At 38.5% G+C, this 22237-nt stretch overlaps 1 protein-coding gene across 1 annotated transcript; it reads right to left on the reverse strand.

The window, feature by feature from the left end:
- Positions 1-840: 840 nt before the first annotated feature.
- KCNK5 (potassium two pore domain channel subfamily K member 5) lies at positions 841-5475 on the reverse strand. Its single transcript, XM_032183814.1, is given in 5 exon segments — positions 841-1921; positions 2661-2829; positions 3754-3859; positions 3861-3912; positions 5334-5475. Coding segments are annotated over 5 exon segments (1290 nt in total). The 3' UTR covers positions 841-1100.
- Positions 5476-22237: the final 16762 nt, after the last annotated feature.

Raw genomic sequence — 22237 nt, forward strand, 5'->3', positions numbered from 1 at the left:
AAGGCAGGGAGGAACATCAAACAACAATACTGACTAACACACTGCACAGGTTAGCAGCAGTGCTGCAAGTCTCTTCTGACAGGCATTAGGGCATTTAGAGAATATCTGTGTCTCCAAATGAATTTTTTTTTCCCCTCAGAAGAGCAGTGTCACTAAAACTTCACCTGTACATAGATACTGTATAAGATTCATTCAAGTATTTCCTCTAGGAAATGGACAGTGGAAGGACACTTTCAGCATTAAAAAAGTTTGTTGCATCCTGCTTGTGCTCGTACATGCTTTGATCAATAGGTTTTTCAGTCACCTTAATCTTCAGCAGTTCTGGGGATAACGTGCAGTTTAGCAGCCCAATTGGTGAGCTTCATCCCAGAGGATTTTTGCCTTCTCAATCCATTCCTTGGAATTTTTAATTTGAATATTTTGTTCACAAAGCTACAATTATAATTTGACAAGCACTGACATATTCCAGACAGATGTTTTAAAAGCTTCCTCCTCTCCTCAGTCTGCCAGTGCACCTCAGCTCATATCTGTGTCCCTGGTATTCCATCTAAAGTTTCTCATTAAGAACCACTAGTGGTTGCACAATTTTTTGTGGTACAAACTTAACAATGGGTAGTAAAACAATCAAAAAAAAAACAAACAAGCAACCCTTGCTTTCATTTTTGATCAAAGCAGGATTCAAATCCAGGTTTTCAGAAAGGCTAGTGGAGTAACCGAACACATTTGATGCCCAAACCAGTCTCTTTGCAACAGTATAGTTACACTCCCAAACTAATTCCTCAATGAAATGCATAAATGCAGAGCAGGTCCAGTGTATTAACTAGTCTTTTTCTTGTCTACTTTGTTCAAGAACCATAAAATCCCAAGACGGAGCAGGACTCCTGATTCAACTGTTATTTTACAAGTCTCTTCAGATAAGCAAAGCTGATGGGCTCAGAAACCAACTTAGGATAGGAAAAAGACACTGGAGGTCATTAGTTTGGGTCTTGCTTTTGTTTTCAAAGAAATAGGAGAAGTTGCAAAAACATGCTTTTCTCCTTGCTCTATTAATTTGTTCAATATGCACTGACCATTTTCAGAAAACCACAGTCAAGCATGCTTCACGTTGCAGCCTTCACATTGCTTACTGTATTATATTCATTCATCAGTTGTTCATAAGGCACAGAAAGTTCTAGCTCGTTGTTGGTAAAGGTAGATTCATCAGAGGATGGGAATTTTACCAGTTTTTTTTCAGTTTCAGGTTCCTCTACAAGATTATCATCCATGGATGATTTTGAAGTTTCTTCATCATCTGAGATATCTTCCTCTTCATCATCATCCTCATTTACAAACGTTATATTGGCATTCTCAAATATTAAGGGTCGATAGTCTCTGGAATCCCATACTTCACCTTCTTCTTCACTTATCCTGTCTAGCTGGTTTACAAACATGGTTCCTTCTAGAGGGCTGTCTCCAATACGTTTATCATGGAGGTGCCTGAGTACATGACCATTTTGAATGTCCAGGGAAGACTCATCATACTCAAATGACTCTGTCTTTGTGTAAGTCACCTGAGCATCTTTACTGGCATTCTGCATATTTTGTTTGGTATTTTCTACTTTGATTATCTTGTCATTGTTTGTCTTCAGGGCCTTCTTCCCAATTTGTTTAATAAGATCATTGTAGGTCTCTTCCTTCTTTGAAAGGAAGCTGAAAATGTTCACATCCTTTGAGGTACCCATTTGAAGGGGTTTTTTAGACCTAGGATGGTTGTCAAATGACTCTTTTCTTTTTTTCCTCCGTTTCTTGATTGCTTTGTGAACTTCCACAAACATACTGACCTTCCAGTTGACAAAGAGTGAAAGCCAAGCTAGTCCCAGATAGATCCATAACTCCACAAAGTATCTGTAAAGGGCATGATAGTTTGCATCTGGATTTACGCCTAGAAAGAATTAAAAACAAGAACATTACTGAAAGAGGACTCTCAGATGAGAAATCTTAAGTTATTACCCTGAGAGGTACTCCATTCTGTATAGTCTGACCACTGGGCTACAACATAAAATGGCAGCACGTGCTCCTTGTAAGCTATAAAAGTAGTTTCTTCTTTTTGAAAAAAAATATATAAGCATTCTATTCTCCCAGCCCTTAAAGTATAGATATAGGTACTTTCTTTGAGATAAGGATCAGCCTCAGAATTCCACTTACCAAGGACCATCTCCAAAGCCCCAAATAACATAGCAGATTTTAGAGAAAGACAGGATTTATGAGGTAGACACCAGTATGGTCAGCATTTCCTGTTGACAAGTTCTAGACAGCTGCACAGAGAGTATCACACAGCGCTGATGCACTCTGCTTAAGTTATGTGATCTCCTTTAAAGATGCTAAACTGTCATGGTGGATAGGAAAGCTCCATGCCTGAAATAGGGACCTGGGGCAGCTGGAAGGATGACCAACGCCAGAATTCAGCTCCAGACTAAGTCCAGTAAAGGTCTTAGGTATCTAAACTAAGATAGAAGAGCCAGATGCAGTCCATTGGAGCAGTACTCAGATTTTATTAAACCTTATATTCAGAAAAATGTTTTTAAAAAGCTTAGAAAATAGTTTTTAGAATTAGAATTTAGAAACAGAATTGCCACACATTGTGCATGTAGCAAAATAATACATAAAATATAATTACTTACCAGCAACAAAATCTCCAAACCCTATGGTGGTGATAGTGATGAATGAGAAATAGAGACCTTCAATGTAATCCCATCCTTCAGTCACCATAAAGACAAAAGGAGGAATAACTAGATGGACTAAGACACCCCAAACGATGAAAATAGCTGTGCATGTAATTTGTGCTTTCCTCTGGAAAAAAAAAAAAAAAAAAAAAAAAAAAAAAAAAAAAAAAAAAAAGTCAGGGAAAAAAAGATGATTTTCTTTTCCTTCCATGGCATAGAGTATCATTGGAGAGTATCAGTCATTTCGGAGTTTTGTACTAACAGTTTATCAGCTGTAACTGATAGTCACTGACTGAAGTGAACACAACTATTTCTTACAACGGTTCATTTGTGCATAGAGGGTCAGGACTGCTTGTTGCTTTTCTCTTATTTATGCTTCCTACCTCTTTTGGCACTCATCTAACCTCTGCACAAACCCTGCTTCACCAAGCTGCAAACACACACATTTCACCATCATTTTCTGTACCTTCTTGGGTGTTGAACCAAAGAAGTCAGTGCTGTTTCTGAAACTAGGGCACAAACTAGTCCCACCATCCTCCATACACTCCGTCCTGCATTTGATCCCACCTCTGTGCAGTTAGAACTGAGACAAAACTTGTCCAACACCAAACAAACAAACAAAAAAACAGTAACTGAGAATAAAACAGTATTTTACTCTTATGCAGCGAATCAGTTGAAAGTGCTTATGCTAGCACACAAGCAGGTAGGAGCAAGGCAGGACAGCTTATTTCCATGACAGAGGAGCTTATAAGGAATGTTTCTGAAATTAGAGCCTCACCTATATTGATCTTATAGGTTTTTCATGTATGGAGATATATGTCTTCAAAGAAATTACAGTATGTATTACCAAATGCTTCTGCAAGACCTCATTTTCTTAAAACTTCTGGAAGAATTAACATACCCAAAATACCTCCCGGTTATTTCTATGCAACAACCATTTTGGGAAATTCATATTTATACAAGTGTTTGTTTAATTACTACAATTAGCAGATGAATTAAGCTTATACTTTATGCATCAAAAATACACAGCAGGACGATAAACAAACCTTACCAGGCTTACTCTCTTTTTGTCAGAAAACTGGCCTAGCCTCTTTGCACGTCCTCCAAAGAACTTCCCCAGAGCACTGATCCATGTCAAACAGAGAGAACTCCAAAGAGCCCATAAATATGCAAAAGAGACGCCCAGAGGGCGTCTTTGGTGAAACATTCCGTAACCTAAAAGAGATAAGCATATGCACAGTCTGTCTTTGTTTGTACAGAATTCAAGGCAATTCTACCTATACATAGAACAACATTGCATGGCCTTACTGCTGTATCAGATGCTCCTTATTTCACTGTCTATGAGAACATTAGCCTACTCCAGCTGATCTTCTGAATCTGGATGCCTTCCCAGTGCTGACTTTCAGAAAATGTGTATTCCATTACTGCAGGCTGAGAGGAGGACTACATTTTAAGCGTTCCCTGGATAGCGTGCATCTTTTTCCTTGACAAGATGAGATAAATATGAGCTAATACTCATCTCAAAACCTCTAATAAGATTCCCCAGCCTTAAGCAGTAATGTTAAAAGCTTGAGTTTGAATCAATTTTATGAAATGAAATCTCAAAATTTACCCTGAAGTTAGCTTTCACATGAAGATCCATTAATGCATATTTACTTTCTGACCTGTTACCTTCCCAGGGTAAGGGGTTTGAGAGTTAAGTGGAAGGTGAGTTATGACACTGCAAGATATTTCAATTGAATTTCATTCCTTGCTGGTCACAGAACCCAAAACGACATTACAAACTCAAAATGAGAACCCTCTCTGAACAGATTTTTCTTATTTAGGTTCCTGACTTCTTTGTGTCACAAACTAGATTATAAGATGGGTATTGTGAGTTTCAAAATAGAGAAAATGCAGTGCTGGTATGACCTAACAGTAAGGCTTCCACTTACATGTACCTCCAGTCTTCTCTGGTTATTTTGTCATATATATTCTGCTTTTTTTTTTTTTTTTTTTTTTTTTTTTTTTTTTTTTTTTTTTTTTTTTATGTTGTAGGTGTAACCAGGGTGTACCAATACCTTGTAGCAAAGATTACTCCCTAAAAGATGGCAATGTACCTTCTGTATGTCAATGCAAAGGGTTTTATAAGCACAAATCAGTAACGAGATTTATAAGACCACACTTCTTGTTCCTTATATTCTTTAAGAGATTAAAAATAGCCTAGATTGTTCTGTAAGCCAAGAACACTGCTAATTCAGTAGCTGAAGAGGATGAATGTGAGCAACAGGACAGTTATACAAAAACCTTATATGCACGTGCTTTAAATATTAGTTTAATGAAATGTCTGGTAATGCTTTCGGTTAGGGAACTTTATGATTTGTTAATTTAAGTGCATGAATGAATGAAGAGAACTGGAATGACCTCAATTATCCCCATCAGCACCTTGACTCAGTTACTTATTAGAACGACACGTTCTTATATACACCCATGAGCAAAGTGTCCTAAAATATTTTTCCTCTACAAACCTGTGTATTCTACACAACTCCAGCCATAGCAAGCTTATTATTATTAGCCTGACACAGAAATGGAAGAGTACAAGCACAGTGGATCATAAGGAAAACTACAGTTAGGACAGTTGATGTAGCAAATGCTTACCGATTGTAGTGATTACTGTAGCAGCAAAGATCACAGCATTAGGCCAGTTCCAGTTGTTGAAAGTGTTGTTCCCAGTGATGGCAACCCCCTGACCAGCAGCATTTGACACAACCTGTAGGAAACAGTTTACAGTCATTCTTGGGAAATCCTGGAAGCCTGAAACAAAAATGTGTCTGTCCCTCTGGGATTTTCTCCCTTTGTTCACACTTGGAAAATGACTACGTAAGGATTCTTTTTGTTATTATTATTTTTATTTTATTTTATTATTTTTTTTTTTGCAAAGGCCGGCCTAATAAATTGACAATTTTATGAAATATTAAAAATTTGCTTCAGCTAGTAAGAAGTAGTGCAGATGCTCTGACATTTAAATAGGGGCTTTAATCAGATAAGCTCTTACTTGATTTACCAGTTTAACCCAAATGGATCTCTTCCAGATGCTCAACACACTCCTCCAGGCTGAGCTAGCATTTAACCTTCAGTGTAGTTCCTGAACTTGGTTTAACGTTTGGGACATCGTCAGAACTACTATCCATTTCAAAACACTGTTACACGTCCCAGCTTGACTTAGGTATGAACAAGACGTCACAGAATCCTTGGCAAAAAGTGTGTGATTCATGTTAATTCACCTGCTATTCCTGGCAAAGTCAGACCATCTATAAGCCAATGTAACATTGTATTTTCAGTGAAGAAAGACAAATTAACACTTTTCCAAAAATTTAATGTAACAAGACTAATTGATTTTGAATTTGGTCCCTATTTCATTCCCCATCTTCCCCGTAGGAAGCGACTCTGAACACAGCCTCCCCTGCCTTTCCAAGACTAGACTATATAAAATACAGCAATACAAGAACCTGATAATTTAACACACAAAGTCAAAACTTCAGATCAACATTGTACATCTTGCTGATTTGGATGTGTATTTCCAGCTCCCTGACGTAAAAGAGAAGTATGGTTTACCACATTCTCTCCTGAAAGTCCCTAGTTATATAAATCTTTTCTCTGCCATATAATGCTGCTATTAAAGCCTTATCAACTTGCTCTGCTTTTTTTCCCAACTGTAAACCAAGGTGGTCTAACCTTGTAAGGCTACATCCACACACAGAGAGCTGAAGGTGCCACCAAAAGATGATTCAGAATATCTCACTTTCCATCTCTCCCTTGATAAGTCTGAATACAAAAACTAGCTTGAGCTAAATATCTAAAATTAGAGGGTTCACATATATATGGGGGTTCATATATTCATTATACAAATATAAATATATATATATATATATATGCATTCTTTTAACATGACAGGTGAGGTTTACCTTAAACTGGTAATAACTTATATAGGTGCCTACAACCAACCCTTCCTTCCTTCATTTGCCCCTTCTTTCCTTCCTATTTGATTAAGATCTGATCTTGTACCTAGCAAAGACTCAACACAAAGTTCAATCACTGTTAAAAACATACACAAGTTAACACAAGTTTTAATTATTCTTGAGACTTACATATCACCACCCTTCTACTGCAATAAAAATGCCCTCAAAGTGAATATATTGAGCATATACGAGATGCAAACAATTTAATTAAAAAAGCACTTTCAACACACAAGCTATTATGGAAGATAAAAGGAGGAGCACTGGAAGTGAATGAAGGTACAGAAACTAGACCTTTCTGCTGGAATCTGAAGGTGTGTGCAGAGCTGCATGCGGTCTTTCCATAGCCTCCAGGCTCTCAACAGAAAAGGATGCAGAGGGAGTTCTCACCAAGGCAGTCATTTGTCAAAAGAAAATAGCACTTAAGAAATAACCCTAAAACGGGCAGTTTGACAGCAGGCAAGTAAGCCACCCCTTCCAAAAAATATGTGAGGCAGACTATAACAGATCACAATGTTCTGTAATCTGACTGAAGTAACTTCATACTTTTCTGTCATGCTCTGTAGATGAATTTCCTGAAAGTCCCAAAAGATATTCCAAAGCACCCTATAGACACAATCCGTGATCTATCATCCTGAAAAGATGCCTTGACTTCTTCCACTGCCCATCAAAACTGCACAAAATGGTAATATCAAGTTCTCCAGTTCTTTTCTGTGCTATAAACTCACTTGGATTTCTATTTTTTCTCACAAAGCAACTGATCTCATATGAGATGCACTGAAGTATGTTTCCATTGTCACTGGGCCATTATCTCATTGCATTACTCCACCTTCAGTTCATGAGCTCAGTTCCCCATTAAGTATGTACAGTTACTTCAAGGTCTGCCAAGGTCTGGATGTGGCAAGAGGGCCCAGATCCAAGGGGAAGAAGCTGCTGGGATGGGTAGCACATGGCTGCCCTTCACACCCAGTCAGCTGGCATTTCGGACAAGATAGCAGCTCTCTGAGCTGTGTTAACACTTAACATTAAGAATCACAGCTACTCTCCAGCCAAAGCTGCCACCTCCTTCTTGTCCCTGTTAGCACAGCTATCTGCTATTAGCATATGTTTGTCTGCAATTTTCAGTCTAGCCTTTTCAAGTTACTTTTATCCCAGCTGCAAGAACAGAGACAGTCACAAAACAAGCTTTGATAGCTTTGGTGCAGGAGGGAAAATGTAGCTGCTGTCCAAGCAGGAAAACTTTTGCCCATACTGAAATGATTAAATATTTTGGCTTCAACAAATAATGCATGTACAAGTGGACACTGTACAACTGAACAGCAAATATGTTCCTCCCCCCCCCCCCCCCTTGGTAAATGTTAGGCACTGTCATAGATTATCATAATCTAGGATACACAATGTCCCGGGTTGCCTGCATTGGAGTTCTTAAACTACGGAAAATTTATTTAGAAGGCCTTCACATACAAAAACAGAGGGTAGGGAGGGAAAAGAAGAAGAGAGCAGATTGTTTAGGTACTCTCAATGCCCTGAGAGATGTCGTTTAGAAAATACATTTTCAAGTATGCCCAATTTCAAAAGCTGAAAATGGTTTGCTAACTCGGAATTTACGTCTCTTTAGACCCCACCTCATGATGGTTTGGTACGGAAAAAGTGAAGAAAACTTATTTAGTGTCGAATGACTTTTGCCTCACATCAGTCAAACCTCCTCCTCTCCTCCCTCACTCCCCACCACCCCAAATCTGTAGTTTGGCAAGTGAAAAAGGAAAATAAGTAAGCGCCAGTCCCTAGAGCTATTGCTGAGAGTAAACAGACATTGCAACTGCAGAGCAATTCTTAAGATGCAAATAAAAGTAATGCATCTTCTGATTACACTAACACAAGTAGAAACCAGGAGGTCATCTGAATATAATCAAGCAGACAATTTGCTCCATTTGCAGGTACAACCCCAACAGATAAACTCCAGGACTGCTCCACTACAGGTTTGAGTGTCTCCTGGGTTTGGTGACATTTTTACAGGCTCTCTGATGATCAACTTTGCTCAAGATTTACCAGAGCACACAAGAACAACTTGTTATATCTCCTGTATCTCAGGCAAAGGAAAGGAGCATCTCAGATGCTTTGGGAACATACCACTTACATTCCTCTGTACAAGTAACAATATGACTGAAAGTTCTCAAAAGCAACTTGAACAGAGAGAAAACAGAAAGGAGAAGCCTTGACCCACAGAAATATAGATATGTTCCTACTTCTGTTTATATACACAGGAGGCATGGCGAGTTTGAAATTTGATCAGTAGCACTTCAAGGTAAAATCAGTCACAGCAGAATGACATTTAGTCCCTCTAGAAGTAATGCAAAGGTATAAAACTAAAGGAATTGGCAAATTGGAGTCTGTCTGCATGCTTAGGAGGGAGTAACTATGTGGAATGTGCCATTTTACTTCAGCTTCTTGAACTTCAGAAGAAAGGAAAATGGGAGAAGACTATCACCTTCCACCATTTGACGTGTGAAGAAATACACAAATACACAAATTTTCTTCTTTCTAGGAAACGTTTAGAAGGTGGCTTCCATCCAGTACTAAGTCCCAAGTAAAATGTGCAAGCTGTTAAAAGTCAGTTTTACAACTCCATTACAAAAATATGACTTGCAAGTAAATTCTGATCTGAAATCTCTTTATAGTGGTATCTTTGTTCACTCCTAATAAGAAAGAGGTTGCAAAGAAGGTTGTATATATACACCCTTGTCAAACACCAGTACTGATTTTTGAGCCAATTCATCATTATCCAAACCCAGTCATATTTCATAATGGCTATAGTCAGGTTGTTATAGCTGTAGTTCACACAATATTATCTGAATATGAGTTTGAATGCATTTGGCTTCTCTGTCATGGACCATATTAAACTACAGAAAATTTCCTTTAAAAGGCCAAATGGACCATAAGGCTACCTTTGCTACAGCAAAAAAATGACTTCCGCAAGTACTGACAGTTATTCCTGCAGTCTTTGGCACACAAGCAATTGCATACAAGTGAAAGAATCACAGAATGGTTGAGGTGTGAGAGGACCCACATGTGGTTAGTGATGTTATACTAAGTTAAGGAGTGCAGTAAAGCTGTGATACAGGTTTTGCATATCAGGTAGGCATAATTTTATATTTTATATATCCTAGACACTTTAGTATGGATTGCCTGAATCTGATAAAAATAAGCAATAGGAAAAAAAAAAAAAAAAAGAAAAAAAAAAAAGAAATTCCAGGGGTGCTTACAGCAAAATGAGCTAAAGACACAGAAAAATAAAGGGGCTATGTATACTAGAGCAATAGATCCTGCCCACAGACACCCTATTACATACAAAAAGAACAGCCAGATACTGCTTAGTGCCAGGTCTCCTTTGAAGAGGCTGAAGCCTGTGTTATTTAAAGCATTCCCTAGAGATCCGACACATAAGCCTAAGGGTAGCTTTAAAGTTCTCTAGGTGGTATGAACAATTCCCCTTTTCTCCATAAGAAAGGAGATGTGATTGAACCATTAAACCCGAAGTGAGAACCGCTGGCTTTCATTCTACTCATGAGTATTATCGTGTATTTCCTACAACATAGGCAATCACAGGTGTCTGGTGCATCCAAAGCAGAGCATTAAAGCAACAACTGGTGCATCCTTTCAGGTCCCCTGGGCTTTATCCCCACTTCCGAAAGACTGTGAAATCACCTTCCTTCATCTAGGTGTGAGCATTTAAAGCACAGATAAACACTGAGAACTACAAATCTACCAAGATGATCTTCCTACAAGGCATAAAGCTTCAGCAGCAATCTCATTTTTTACATTGACATCCAAATCTTTTACACAATTTGAAGAAGTCTGGAAACTGTGGAGTAGTCATTTAATCACAGGTATGTATAATACAGACAATTTAGCCAAGCATAATAAAATTGTCCAGAGTTGTAGGGTTTAGATTTACAATAATCAAATGAAACTCTATATTGCTGTTCCTTTTTAAGCAGTTTTTAGTTTTAACCAAATCCAGCAGTAAAAGAGTAACATAGCAGGATTCAAATCCACTGGCAATCACAGCACTGCTTTGTTGTCTTTGATTTACACAAGGGATTTGAGTGATTAAGAGTGAAAGCTACCTGAAAACAAATAGATAAAGTGGTGCAAGAAGCTGTATGGATATTTTTCATGGCTTACAGAATCAAGAGTGAGCTTTGGACTTCTTAATGACTTTAAAAATGAATAAATAAATAAATCCATATCATGCAACCTTCACACCTTTCTTAGGCAACAAATTGCCTACATTTTTTGTACTTACCTGGCTTATCTGGCTAGAGCTATAAAGTTACAGTAGCAGTCAGCTGTTTACAATAATCAGATTTTAAACGCAATCAAAACATATTTAGTCGTTAACGTTTATCTTAGCAATATTTTTTTTTAAGTCTCTTTTTTTTTTTCTATGCTCCCATGCCAGATCTACATTACAGTTTGGCTGACCTAGATAATATTGTCTTCGTATTATGTGCAAATAGAGAAAAGAAGGCCACTACATCTGTATTCTTTTTCAAGGGGAAAAAAAAAATGCCCATGTGTGGTCAGACCTACACTGACAGAAGAACTTCATCAGACTCCTTGTGCAGGCAGGCAACACAGTCGCCGTGGCCAGAAATGTCCTGCTCTGTGGGCATATTGCACTTGGACATCTGTTTGCATATTAAAAGCACCAGAAGCAATTTCACAGGCACAGCCTGAATTTCTAAGTACTGTAGAGCTAGATCAATAGTAGTGGATTCACAGTCAAACTAGGAATATATGCCATAAATTAAAAAAGAGCCATAATCTGTTGTTTTGAGTTGTAGTTGTTAAAGAAGGGGGGGAAATAAAAGGAAAAAGATTCAAGGCAACTGCCTTCCTCCTCCCCTTCCCTGATGTGTCCTCATTGAATGGAGGTTAGTGCACATCAGAGAAAATATTTTCCTCACTGAAACCTCTTGGCAGCGTGGGGTTTGGGTAAGGAAAGGGAAAGAGAAGCCAACTATGCAACTAATAGTTTTACCAATGAGTACAACTCAGAGAAACTTTTTCCCCACTTTTCATGTCTGTATATACGAGGTATATACATGTAATGATTTATGATTTTTTTCTGTTTGAGTTCTCCAAAACCTTCACATTAACCTATATATTCTTGAAACTACATATTTCAAGCCAGCCTTCGCTTCCAAAGATAGCTGCACTACTGCTACAAAAACCTTGCTATGCCACGATGCTCGCTTTGGTAGCCAGAGATGCAACGTGGCAGAGCTGCAGAAAGACAGGAGAATACATGTAAATAAGACTAAATGATCTAGGTAGCTCAAATGGCAGCTCTTCCAGTGTCACCTTTAGGAGGGCTGCTGTGTACAGAGAAATCAAAGCTCATCATTGTTGGGAGACATGAGAAAGTCTTTAACAAAAATCCATGGCCCAAAATACAAAACAGCAGCACCTCGGTTGGACTGGTGCATTTCTGACAAACATTTAGCATCTGGCAAATTCTGTACGTAATCCACTCAGCTCAGGAATTCGCAGGAAACCATGTCTGTAACTGTCGATGACTCCAGAAGAGATCTAAGTCACCAGGAAAAGCACAGATCCGTGGTTTCTGAAATCCGTTTTTCCCCACTCCCATCTCTAGTTAGGGACAGGCTTGTTCTGAAGCTCACTTAGACTCCTAGATCCCAGCTGACTGAAATACGCTGACATACAACCAGGGCCAACACAAAGGGCCAAGAGAACAAGCCTTTCAGACTGCCTTAGCCACTTTACAGTCCACGCAGGACTATGCTAACTAGCAGGACTTTGGATGGTTGACCTTTCATTTCCCTCTCAGCATTATCTGTGTTTGCAATATGAATTTGATGTTTGTCAGGACAAGAACGACGCCAGATGTGAAAAGAAGACTTTTAGCTGAGTCCTGGATTTCCTACTTCACTTCTGTGGGGAATGGTTTGCGACCTTTTTTGTAGAAAGAAAAATAAGACAAGTGAACCATATTGTCTCGATCTAACAGGCAACACCCTTGTGTCTTGCTAACCTGTCAAAGTTTTACTGTCCTTTACTGACCTATGCAGAGAGTAGAGTTAGAAGGCGGTTGGGGCAAAAGGTACAGGATATGAGTCAGCAGCACCTGCATGAGAGAAGGATGATGAGGGTGAATAAAACAAGAAAAATTCCACATTCAGATGAACTGAGCACATGTAAGTGAATCCTTAGTTAATTCAGCTGCTGTGTTTGGCATTTCTTCCAACCTGTCCTCCACTAAAAGTTGCCAGGTTCTCCAGACTCATGAAGATCCTAGCACTTGTACAGTCTGTTTTAATGAGTGTAAGATCCAGCGTTGAAACAGGAAGCTTTTAATAGAATAATGTGATTATGGGCAGTAGCCACCTACCACAAGTCAAAAGTTGAAATTTGGTCAACCAATGGGAAGTAGTCATTGAGGGAATAATGTCAGCTAACTTCTAAAAGAATAAAAAAAACATATTTTCAAATAATAAACCTAAGCAAAAACATATATTAACAGCACCTAAAAAGCCAGAGACCAATATTAGCATACAAGATTCCTTCCCCCTTATCTATGAATTGAGCTAGAACAAAAATAAAATCAAACCCTGCAAAGCAAGTGTTAGTCCCACTGTTTACATTCCTACATAGAACAACTACAAACAGCAGGGGACACAATTTTTCTCCTTTCTGTCATACGCTGCTTTAAAAAATGGTTTATTAAGTGTTATTGCAAGTAAAAACATATTTTGCATTTTTTAATCAACAGTTTAATCTTAAAATACTGTTCCCATCAAAGGGCACACTTTTGAAAGTTACAGCTTTGAAAAAAAAAAAATCCTGGCAAAATATGCGTTTACATACTTGAGGGGAGGGTTTTCTTTCCAGCAATGCCAAAATTTAAGCCTGAACAAGATGGTATTTTCACACTCCTACTGACACAGTAGATAGAATGTCTTCAGAGAAAGGAAAACTAAGTTGTCCTTAACTCTTCTTCTTACTTGCTTCAATATATCAGTTGGCTTTTTTAACAAGCCAATCATAAAAGTTATTTAAATTGGCTAAAGGTGACTTTAAATGATCTACCAGTATCTTAGCATAGAAAATAGAAAGGTACACATATAGGTCAAATGCACTGTAGATACTACATTTTAATCAAAAGGATTATTAAAAAAAAAAAATAATAACTTGCTCTGCAGAAAAGGTTTAACTATCTTGTTGATTCTTTATTCACCCAAGCAGCTTCTCAGTGTTTCATGCTATTTATGCAATGGCGATTCCTTATGCACATACAAGTTGTAGATCCAAGACACTTTACAGTTGTTATTACTTTCCCTTCATTAGGCTTAATTTTGGTCTGTCAGCAACTTGGACTTCCATCTAAGCATACCTCTTCTTACCCAATAGAGCCTCCAGCACATGCCACTTCATACAGAGCTGTCCCTACATCTAAGCCCGATATATAAAGAATGCACGTAAATACATGCCTGGTTTTCACTTTGCATAATTCAGTTACATAACAGGACAGCAAACCAAACATTGTTTGGATCTGTTAATATAAAATACAGCACACCCAGAGGGCTCTCTTGATTTACTAATTAGTTTGTTTTGTCACAACCCTTTATTGAAAATACTGGGGAAATTCCTGTTCCTAGACTTCAGTGTGCCTAGCACTAATTGATTTGTTTTAGCAGACGTACTGGTTTTATTTGCTGGAGAATGCAGAGTGGGCTATGTTGTCATGCACTGGACTTTGAAACCAGCCAGATTCCAACGAAAGCCTGCACTATGAGGAGAGCCGTGGATTACAGCTGCTGATTCCTTTACATCTACTGATCAGCCCAAAAGCAGAACAGGCTGTGCAGTTAGAACACCTGAAGATCATGGTGCTGGACATAGGCATACAAAATAAAACAAAGCAGAATTGGCCTTTAGCGGGGGAAAATACTCTCATCTAAGGGACTGCATTACTGTGCCATAAAGAAACTCTATGTACATCCTCCAAAGGACATGAAGCACTGAGCTTGAAGACTAGAAGGCACTCTGATCTAAGCCCTACATACTTTTACACTAGAAAATATTGCTATTTGGTGTAGTTCTCAGGAAGCTACATGTGACATTTATTTAGGTGCTCAGAACTGAGGAAGAACACAGAAATACCCCAAAGCAAACAGGAATTGCTGAACAGCAAACATTAAGCTGCATCAGAAGCAGCATGGACAGCAGAGTGAAGGAGGGGATTGTCCCCCTCTGTTCTGCTCTTGTAAGGCCCAACCTGGATCCCTGCATTCAGCTCTGAACTTCAGCACAAGGATAGGGACCTATTAGAACAAGTCCAGAGGAGGGCCACCAGGATGATCAAGGGGCTGGAGCACCTCTGGTATGAAGACAGGCTAAGGGAGTAGGGGTTGTTCAGCCTGGAGAAGAGAAGGCTCCTTAGAGCAGCCTTTCACTGCCTAAAAGGGGCCTACAGGAAAGATGGGGAGAGACTCTTTATCAGGGCACGTAGGAGATAGGAGAAGTAGTAATGGTTTTAAACTGAAAGAGGGTAGGGTTAGATTAAACATTAGAAAGAAATTCTTTACTGAGAGGGTGGTGAGGCCCTGGCACAGGCTGCCCAGAGAAGCTGTGGATGCCCCATCCCTGGAGGTGTTTAAGGTCAGGTTGGATGGGGCTTTGGACAACCTGGTCTGGTGGGAGATATCTCTGCCCATGGCAGGGGTTTGGAACTGGATGATCATTAAGGTCCCTTCCAATCCAAACCATTCTGTGATTCTAAGATTCTGAGAGACAGTTTGTCAGATAAGCCAATTAATTCCTACTTGCACCTAAGTTATATCATGTTAGCTGTCCTTTTCAAATTTTACACTGCCCACCCCCAGAATAACCTGTATGTGCGGAGAGAAATTAAACAAGAGCATCCTTCCTACAGCCTAGTACACTCCTGCATACAGGCTCCAGGACTTTTCAAGAATTTGAGGAGTGGAGTTTCTCAAAAGCACTTGTTTTTCTATGCAACACAATCATAAATAAATCACAGGATAATACTGTTACAGGTCTCTACCTTTATTAGGGTAATGGCCTAAAAATCCATCCTGCCCTTGCAGATGGGACCTTCTCTCTAACTATTCTGCTAGAATGAAAGGAGTTGTCCCCCCATCTCCTCCCAAGCACTGATGGCAGCTATTTCCTCCTCCTGTGGCATCGCTATTTTAACTCACCACCAATTATACATATAAAACCAGGCAGGAAGTTCTCAGGTAGATTGAGTCTCAAAGAAAACAGGGCACAGACTTACATCTGGGCACTGGATTTTGTTTTACATTCTTGGAAGTGCAATGTATGTGTGAGAACAGTATCAAAAAGTTAACATTTGTAACAGAGACCAATCATCAAGCTTTTTAATCCAAAACTACTAGCACTGACAGTGTGGAGAAGAGGGGAAATAATTTTCTCTGCTTGCAAAGGGCATTCTCAGTGAAGACAGCATTGCAAGCACAAGCATATTAAACCACTGTTCTCTTACTCCACACCCTACCTAGCTGGAAAAAAGAACCAGGGTAAAGAATGCACATTTGTCACAGATAGGGACACTTGTTACTTCATTCTGCTAAGTGCTCATTTGTTTTCTTCTTGTTAGCTTACAATTTAACCAGATTAAGTGATCCTTTGAAAAGGCAATCTGTTGATTAACCCATATTGTGCAGAACAAGTCATGCTCTTCAAGAACAATCTCAATTTATTAACCAAAAATAGCTCTAATTGGTCAGAGACAAGGAGGGAGGAGAGAGGAAAGAGGTTTATACATGTAAAATTAAAAAATATATGATTTAGTCTGGCTTCAGCTTGTTATCAGAAGGCCAGGCAATAAATCAAGATTTTAGAGGAGACGTAAAGAACCATCTTTGTACTTGCTTGAACCTGAAAGACTCATAAAAAATTCAATTGTAGCTAGTATTTATGAGTCCAGAGGCCTCAAGACACAGTCCAGTGGAAACAATTTGTGAGTCTACGGTCAAATTAATTCCACATTATTTCTTGGGTATAGAGAAGGTAAGCAATTGTGCCAGCAACTCCCTGCTTGGAAAGATAATCAAAATTAGACAGAGTATGAGCAGGATTAAATTCACAGGATACAGAAAAAAAATAAGAAGTAATTTCTTGGGCATTTCTATAGTGCCAGCATTAGGTCTTGTGAATATTCCACTCTCCTCCCTCTGTCTGCCCATCCCCAAATTAAAGCCAGATGTTCGTGAGCTGACCATTCCAGTAGTTAATATAGATGTAAATGCTGATCTCTGCACTGAATTCTGCCCTACCTACAGCTAGCCCTTATGTTGCTTCTATGTGGAAAAAGTGAGTCTTAGTATTCCTGTAATGCACTGGAACACTACCTTCCCAACCAGCCTTATTTACCTGGTCAAACAGCAACTTTCACTGCCACCCTGTAACTAGAACCACCGCCTCTTCACTCCCACCAGGGTGAGCACCAGCTTTGCAAAGTTTATGCTCTGCATGGAAAGTTACAGCTCAGTAATAAATCTAATTGAGAGAGCTCGTCTGAGGACAGGTTGCTTCCCAAGATGCAAGCGCACTCTTAACTTTTGTACTTTGGCATGTGGAACAAGGACTAATAGTTAAAAGAAATGGCAAATATCCTGGGAAATGATCACCACTAACATGACAAAAGAATTGTCTTTTGTGGGACAAACAAGTGAGAAGGGAGTAAATGTACCACTTAACACCCCTGACTTCCCAACTTCTAAACCTGCAAAGCAACAGAGAAAGTAGTTCCAGGAAAGGGCATTGATTTAACAGAAACATACACAATATGATCACTTGCCCACACAAGAGAACCACTGGAAAATCATCTGATTTGGCTGAATTACATCCTCCCACAAGAGACAGCAAGCTGGCAAAATGCAGCTTAACATCTGTCAAGTTGGTACAAACTCCTTTTCCAGTATACGCTATGGACAGAGGTTCTCCTTCAATTAACCTAAAGAGGAGAGTTTCAGAACTTCTGTATCTTGAAATTGGACCTTATTGCCCTTGAAAGCAATATAGGTTTTGTAATTGATTTTATTTAGAGAAGATAAGGTCTTATACAGGTAGAACATGGGCTGCGATAAGCTCCAGCAGTGCCGTAAGCACAGAAGTAATGACATAGAAGTAGTGACAAAGCAGTCAGCAGGCAGACTGGCCATATCTTCCACAGTTCCAGTTTACTGTTCTCAGTTTACAGTTCTCAGTCCTTATAAATGAAAGATACGATGCCATCCTTGCCATTACCTGTGGACTTGGGCACCCTGTAAATCTGGTGACATTATAGACTTTGACACGTCTTAAATATACAAACATCTTTTTCAGATATTTATTGCATGGCTGATTTGACAGGCCTGCAAACAGTCCTGACCAACTGTACACAAGTAAATCATATTAATTTGTTGGCTTCAAGGAAAATATATCTTAATGAAGAACCTTTTTCAAAACAAACAAACAAACAAACAAAAAACTTGGCAATTTAAAAGCCTGAGTTAAGATGTTCTAGACACCTACCACAATTTATTGTGCCTTTCCTTTCCCATTCCTTGACATATGCCAGCAGCAGTAAGTGCAGGTGAAATACCTGTTTTTCATTATTTCTCACGCACCCAATCATAAATTTTAGGTATTTCAAAACCAGAAGCACATCAATAAAGACAAAACAACAAAATGTTAAATGGTTGAAATTCCTTTTCCTTGATGTATTACTGTCATTCAGAAAAACATTGGTGAAACTCAGCTGTCATGATTAGCACACTTCTAGTCATCCACCTTTAAGAAATGGGAGCAGAAGATGATGGGATAGAAGAACAAGGGGACCCTAATATGGGCCAGTCAAAGCAATTTGGACAGCAGAATTGAGAGCCAAGAAAGGATGGCAGTGCTGTCTTTGTACTAAATCAGAAACAGGAATGTAAGACAGTAAATAACAAAAGCCATTTAAATGAAAAACAGTGTCAGTAAAAGAAGAAAATAAATTGAGCGTGAGCAAAATTAAACTGTAAATTAAAACAAGTTCTCAACCTAAGTAATAGTTTTTAATCAACTCATTAAGCGTGGTAGTGTAGATGAACTTCCCCATCTAAACCAAGCTCCAGCTTAACAGTGGTTGGTTAAGTTTAATGAAAATATTTCTGTGATGTGGTGTTGCAGGTAATATTTCTGATTTGAAATCTGTATTACAATTACAATGCATTGGGAAGAGTGTTATTGTCCTACAGTAACATCCTCTTAGTAGTAAAGAAAAGGAGTTCTTCAAAGGCTGTAAGAAAGCAAACAACCATTACCCTTTTCTGTTGCACCATCCAAAGGCATACAGGAGTTTATTCTCAAGGACTAGCATAGACTGAGATAAAGGCTGAAGAATAAAATAAGTTTCATGGGAAGAAACAACCATACTGTTAAATAGAACAATAAAACTTCAGCAGCACCAGCATGACTTAGATTTTTTTTTTTTTTTTGTGGAAGACTTCTAACAAGCCTCAAGTCTCTCAATAAGGTCCAACCAACATAAAATACTTGTTTCCTTTACTGGGTGCACTAACGTTCTACAAGGTGGAGATAACAACTTCCTGATTTTGTAAAGCCTCATCACAAGATCTCACATTTCTGAGAAGCACAAGTCAAGATTACTGATTTTGTAGTGATAATATGCACTCATTGCTTGTACAAAGTGCTGTTTTACTGAAGGTTTACAGCTGGCTGTTATGTCTACTGCTATCGGACAGAACACAAGAGCTGTCCTCTTCAGATTAAGCAAATTTTACATGAAAATATTCCAGCTGATAATGTAAACAGAAGCCTAATCAAGGACTGCAGTGGAAGCACTACACAACTCAAAGAAAAGTGGAAAAGAGTAGGTCTGCATCTTTTTGTTTCATTAAAAGCAAGAGTTTTGTTTGCCCTTGCAGCTTTCATTTATAAACAACTATTTTACAAAATAGTAGTTTAAAAATAGACAGCTTGAGAAATTTTCAGTAAAAAGGCACATAAGCATTTAAAAAAAAAATCACATTGTGTACATGTGTTTGTGGAAACCTACTGTACTTGGTCCAACACAGATTTGGATACTGCTTATTGATTTCACGGTCTGCAACAAGTTCTGTGTTTTGCCGTTTTCTCCAACCTCATAGAAACTCCCAGTTGTATTCCCAAACTACCTCTACTGAAAAGAATGTCAATGTCTGAGGCTTCAGTTTTCACACAACAAATTCAAGAATGAGGCCACAAAAGGAGGTTCAGCCCAAACAAGGCTGGACCTAAGCGTAAGCCCTTTCTTCCTTACCAAGGGGAATGAGGCCAAGCAAGCACTGCTCATGTGATTTTACAGAAAAACTGTGAGTAGTCAGGTCTGTTGAAATATCTCGTGCTGTTTCTGTGTCTTAAGTGTGTAATAGTGAAGCCTCTCATGGCTACATCGGCAATTTTCATTTGTAGATTACATCATATAATCACGTCTCTAAGAAAAGCATAGAAAAACTTAAAGCCACTGTTTGGTCAGAAATCAGGTAGTCTTAAGCTGCTACAGGATGATTTTTTTTTTTTTTTTTTGGCAAATTGAGCAATTATTGTTGAATAGCTAAAGTTTCCCCTCACTACCAATGCCTCTCAAATACAGCACTGTAGAAACTTAGATTCATGTGTCTTTTGCAGGTTTTAAATGGTCCAAATGACTTCATTTGCCAGTCCCAAGGAACTACAAAAGACAACTTTCACGTGCAGAAGTCAGCCAGCAGATCCTGCTGCTAGCCTTCTTTTTGCATTAAGATCTAGCTAGCAGCACTCTCTATTAGTGACCTCCCAGCCCAGATGCAAGAAAAAATGAGACTAAGGGCAAAGTACTGTAATGAGAAAGAGAATTAATTCCCCTGCAATAAACCCAAGTTCTGTAATATTTTCTATTTTAGCACAAATAAAATCATACTGATACTTAGGTGGTAAGACCCTGTTAAAAAAAAAAAAAAAAAAAAAAAAAAAAGAGCTGTACTTCCATTCTGCAGTAAAACTAGGTGTTACTGTTTCCTCTGGAAAAAAAGTTCTAATTTGTAGGGATATTAACCTCTTGGAGGCATGTCAATATTTTTACAGCATGCACTGTTTAAGACCTGGTTGTGTATCATGTATAGCATGGACAGTTAATTTTCCTATAAGTCATAATTCATAGGACAAACAATGTGAGGGATATTAATGGAAAGAGATCAACAAGGTTATTTCCTTTTGTGGCTTTCTGCAGGGTTAAATAATAAGTGAAACTCATAATTCAGCAAATTAGTTAACTGGAACGATTTTGTCATAGCAGAATTGAATGCTAAAGCTTACCTAATTGTGATACTTGCAGATCCTATGCTTGAATGAACTAAGTGCTCCTTAACTTTATTTCCCCCTTTCACTTATGTGCAATGGACTTAAACACCAACAGTTTTGAAAAGGCAACTGGCTTCTTTGAAAGATCATGACTACAAAGTTTGACATTTCATATGGATTTTTCCCCGCTATTAATTTCAGGACTAGATTCCAGTTAAATGAACTAGTTAATAAACTATTTTGATGAAAAGCACATTCATTGCTTTACCAGCATGCCCTTGCTTTTGTGATTAATACAATTATAGAACTGTTTCCTCTTCACTTTCCCAAGTTCCACATAGACATGTTTTGAAGACAAATTAACTAAAGGTTACTGCTGCATGAGAGCTGCAGCTGTTCTGCAGATGCCGAGTGCCACAACTTTTCTTTGGCCTCAGAAGATTACTGTCACTCAGAAATAAAATGTATCAGAGGATTTCATAGCTTTCATTAATACAGTTTAACTTTGAGGGCTCCTGTGCAGATACGGTTATACCACTCCTTTCCTTGGTTGGAAAAAAAAGGCATTTAACAACTCTTACATTGCATCTACTGCTTCAAGAAGCTGGAAAGCACTAATAGCAGATTAGGCTTCCTTCCTATCTGAATACATACATGGTGACTGATGGAGCCAACTCCCCTTTAGAAGGGCTTTGGAAAATGCTGTTGTCCCCATTTTACAGATAAGAAAGTGGAAGCAGAAGAGTCAAGAGTTTAATCTAGCCCTCACACCAGCAGTTGGTGACCTATGTTAGAACCAGACCACATTTACATGAGGCTATTGCAACAGAGCTGTTACCAATTGCATAAATAGATGCTAACCCGCACAGCAGTCTGAATTTCCAGAATAATGTTTTTCTGTTTAGCTAAAATTAATTTAAGTACATTTAAGTTAAATCAAAACAATAATTTTAGTGTCAATGAAAACAGTTTATGGAGATTAATTTACTAGAAGGAGAGAGGTTGGACCATATTTTCGTAGTACTGCTTTTTATTTTTATTATTTTCTTTCTACAGGCAAGGCTTCAAGACCTAGAGCAGCAAACAGATTAATCTCTGCAGATTCTACCCACCTATAAAATGGCATAAACTGGAGTATTTCTACAGAAAAATTTTGATATT

Source organism: Aythya fuligula, chromosome 3, assembly GCF_009819795.1.
Source record: "Aythya fuligula isolate bAytFul2 chromosome 3, bAytFul2.pri, whole genome shotgun sequence".
NCBI lineage: Eukaryota > Metazoa > Chordata > Aves > Anseriformes > Anatidae > Aythya > Aythya fuligula.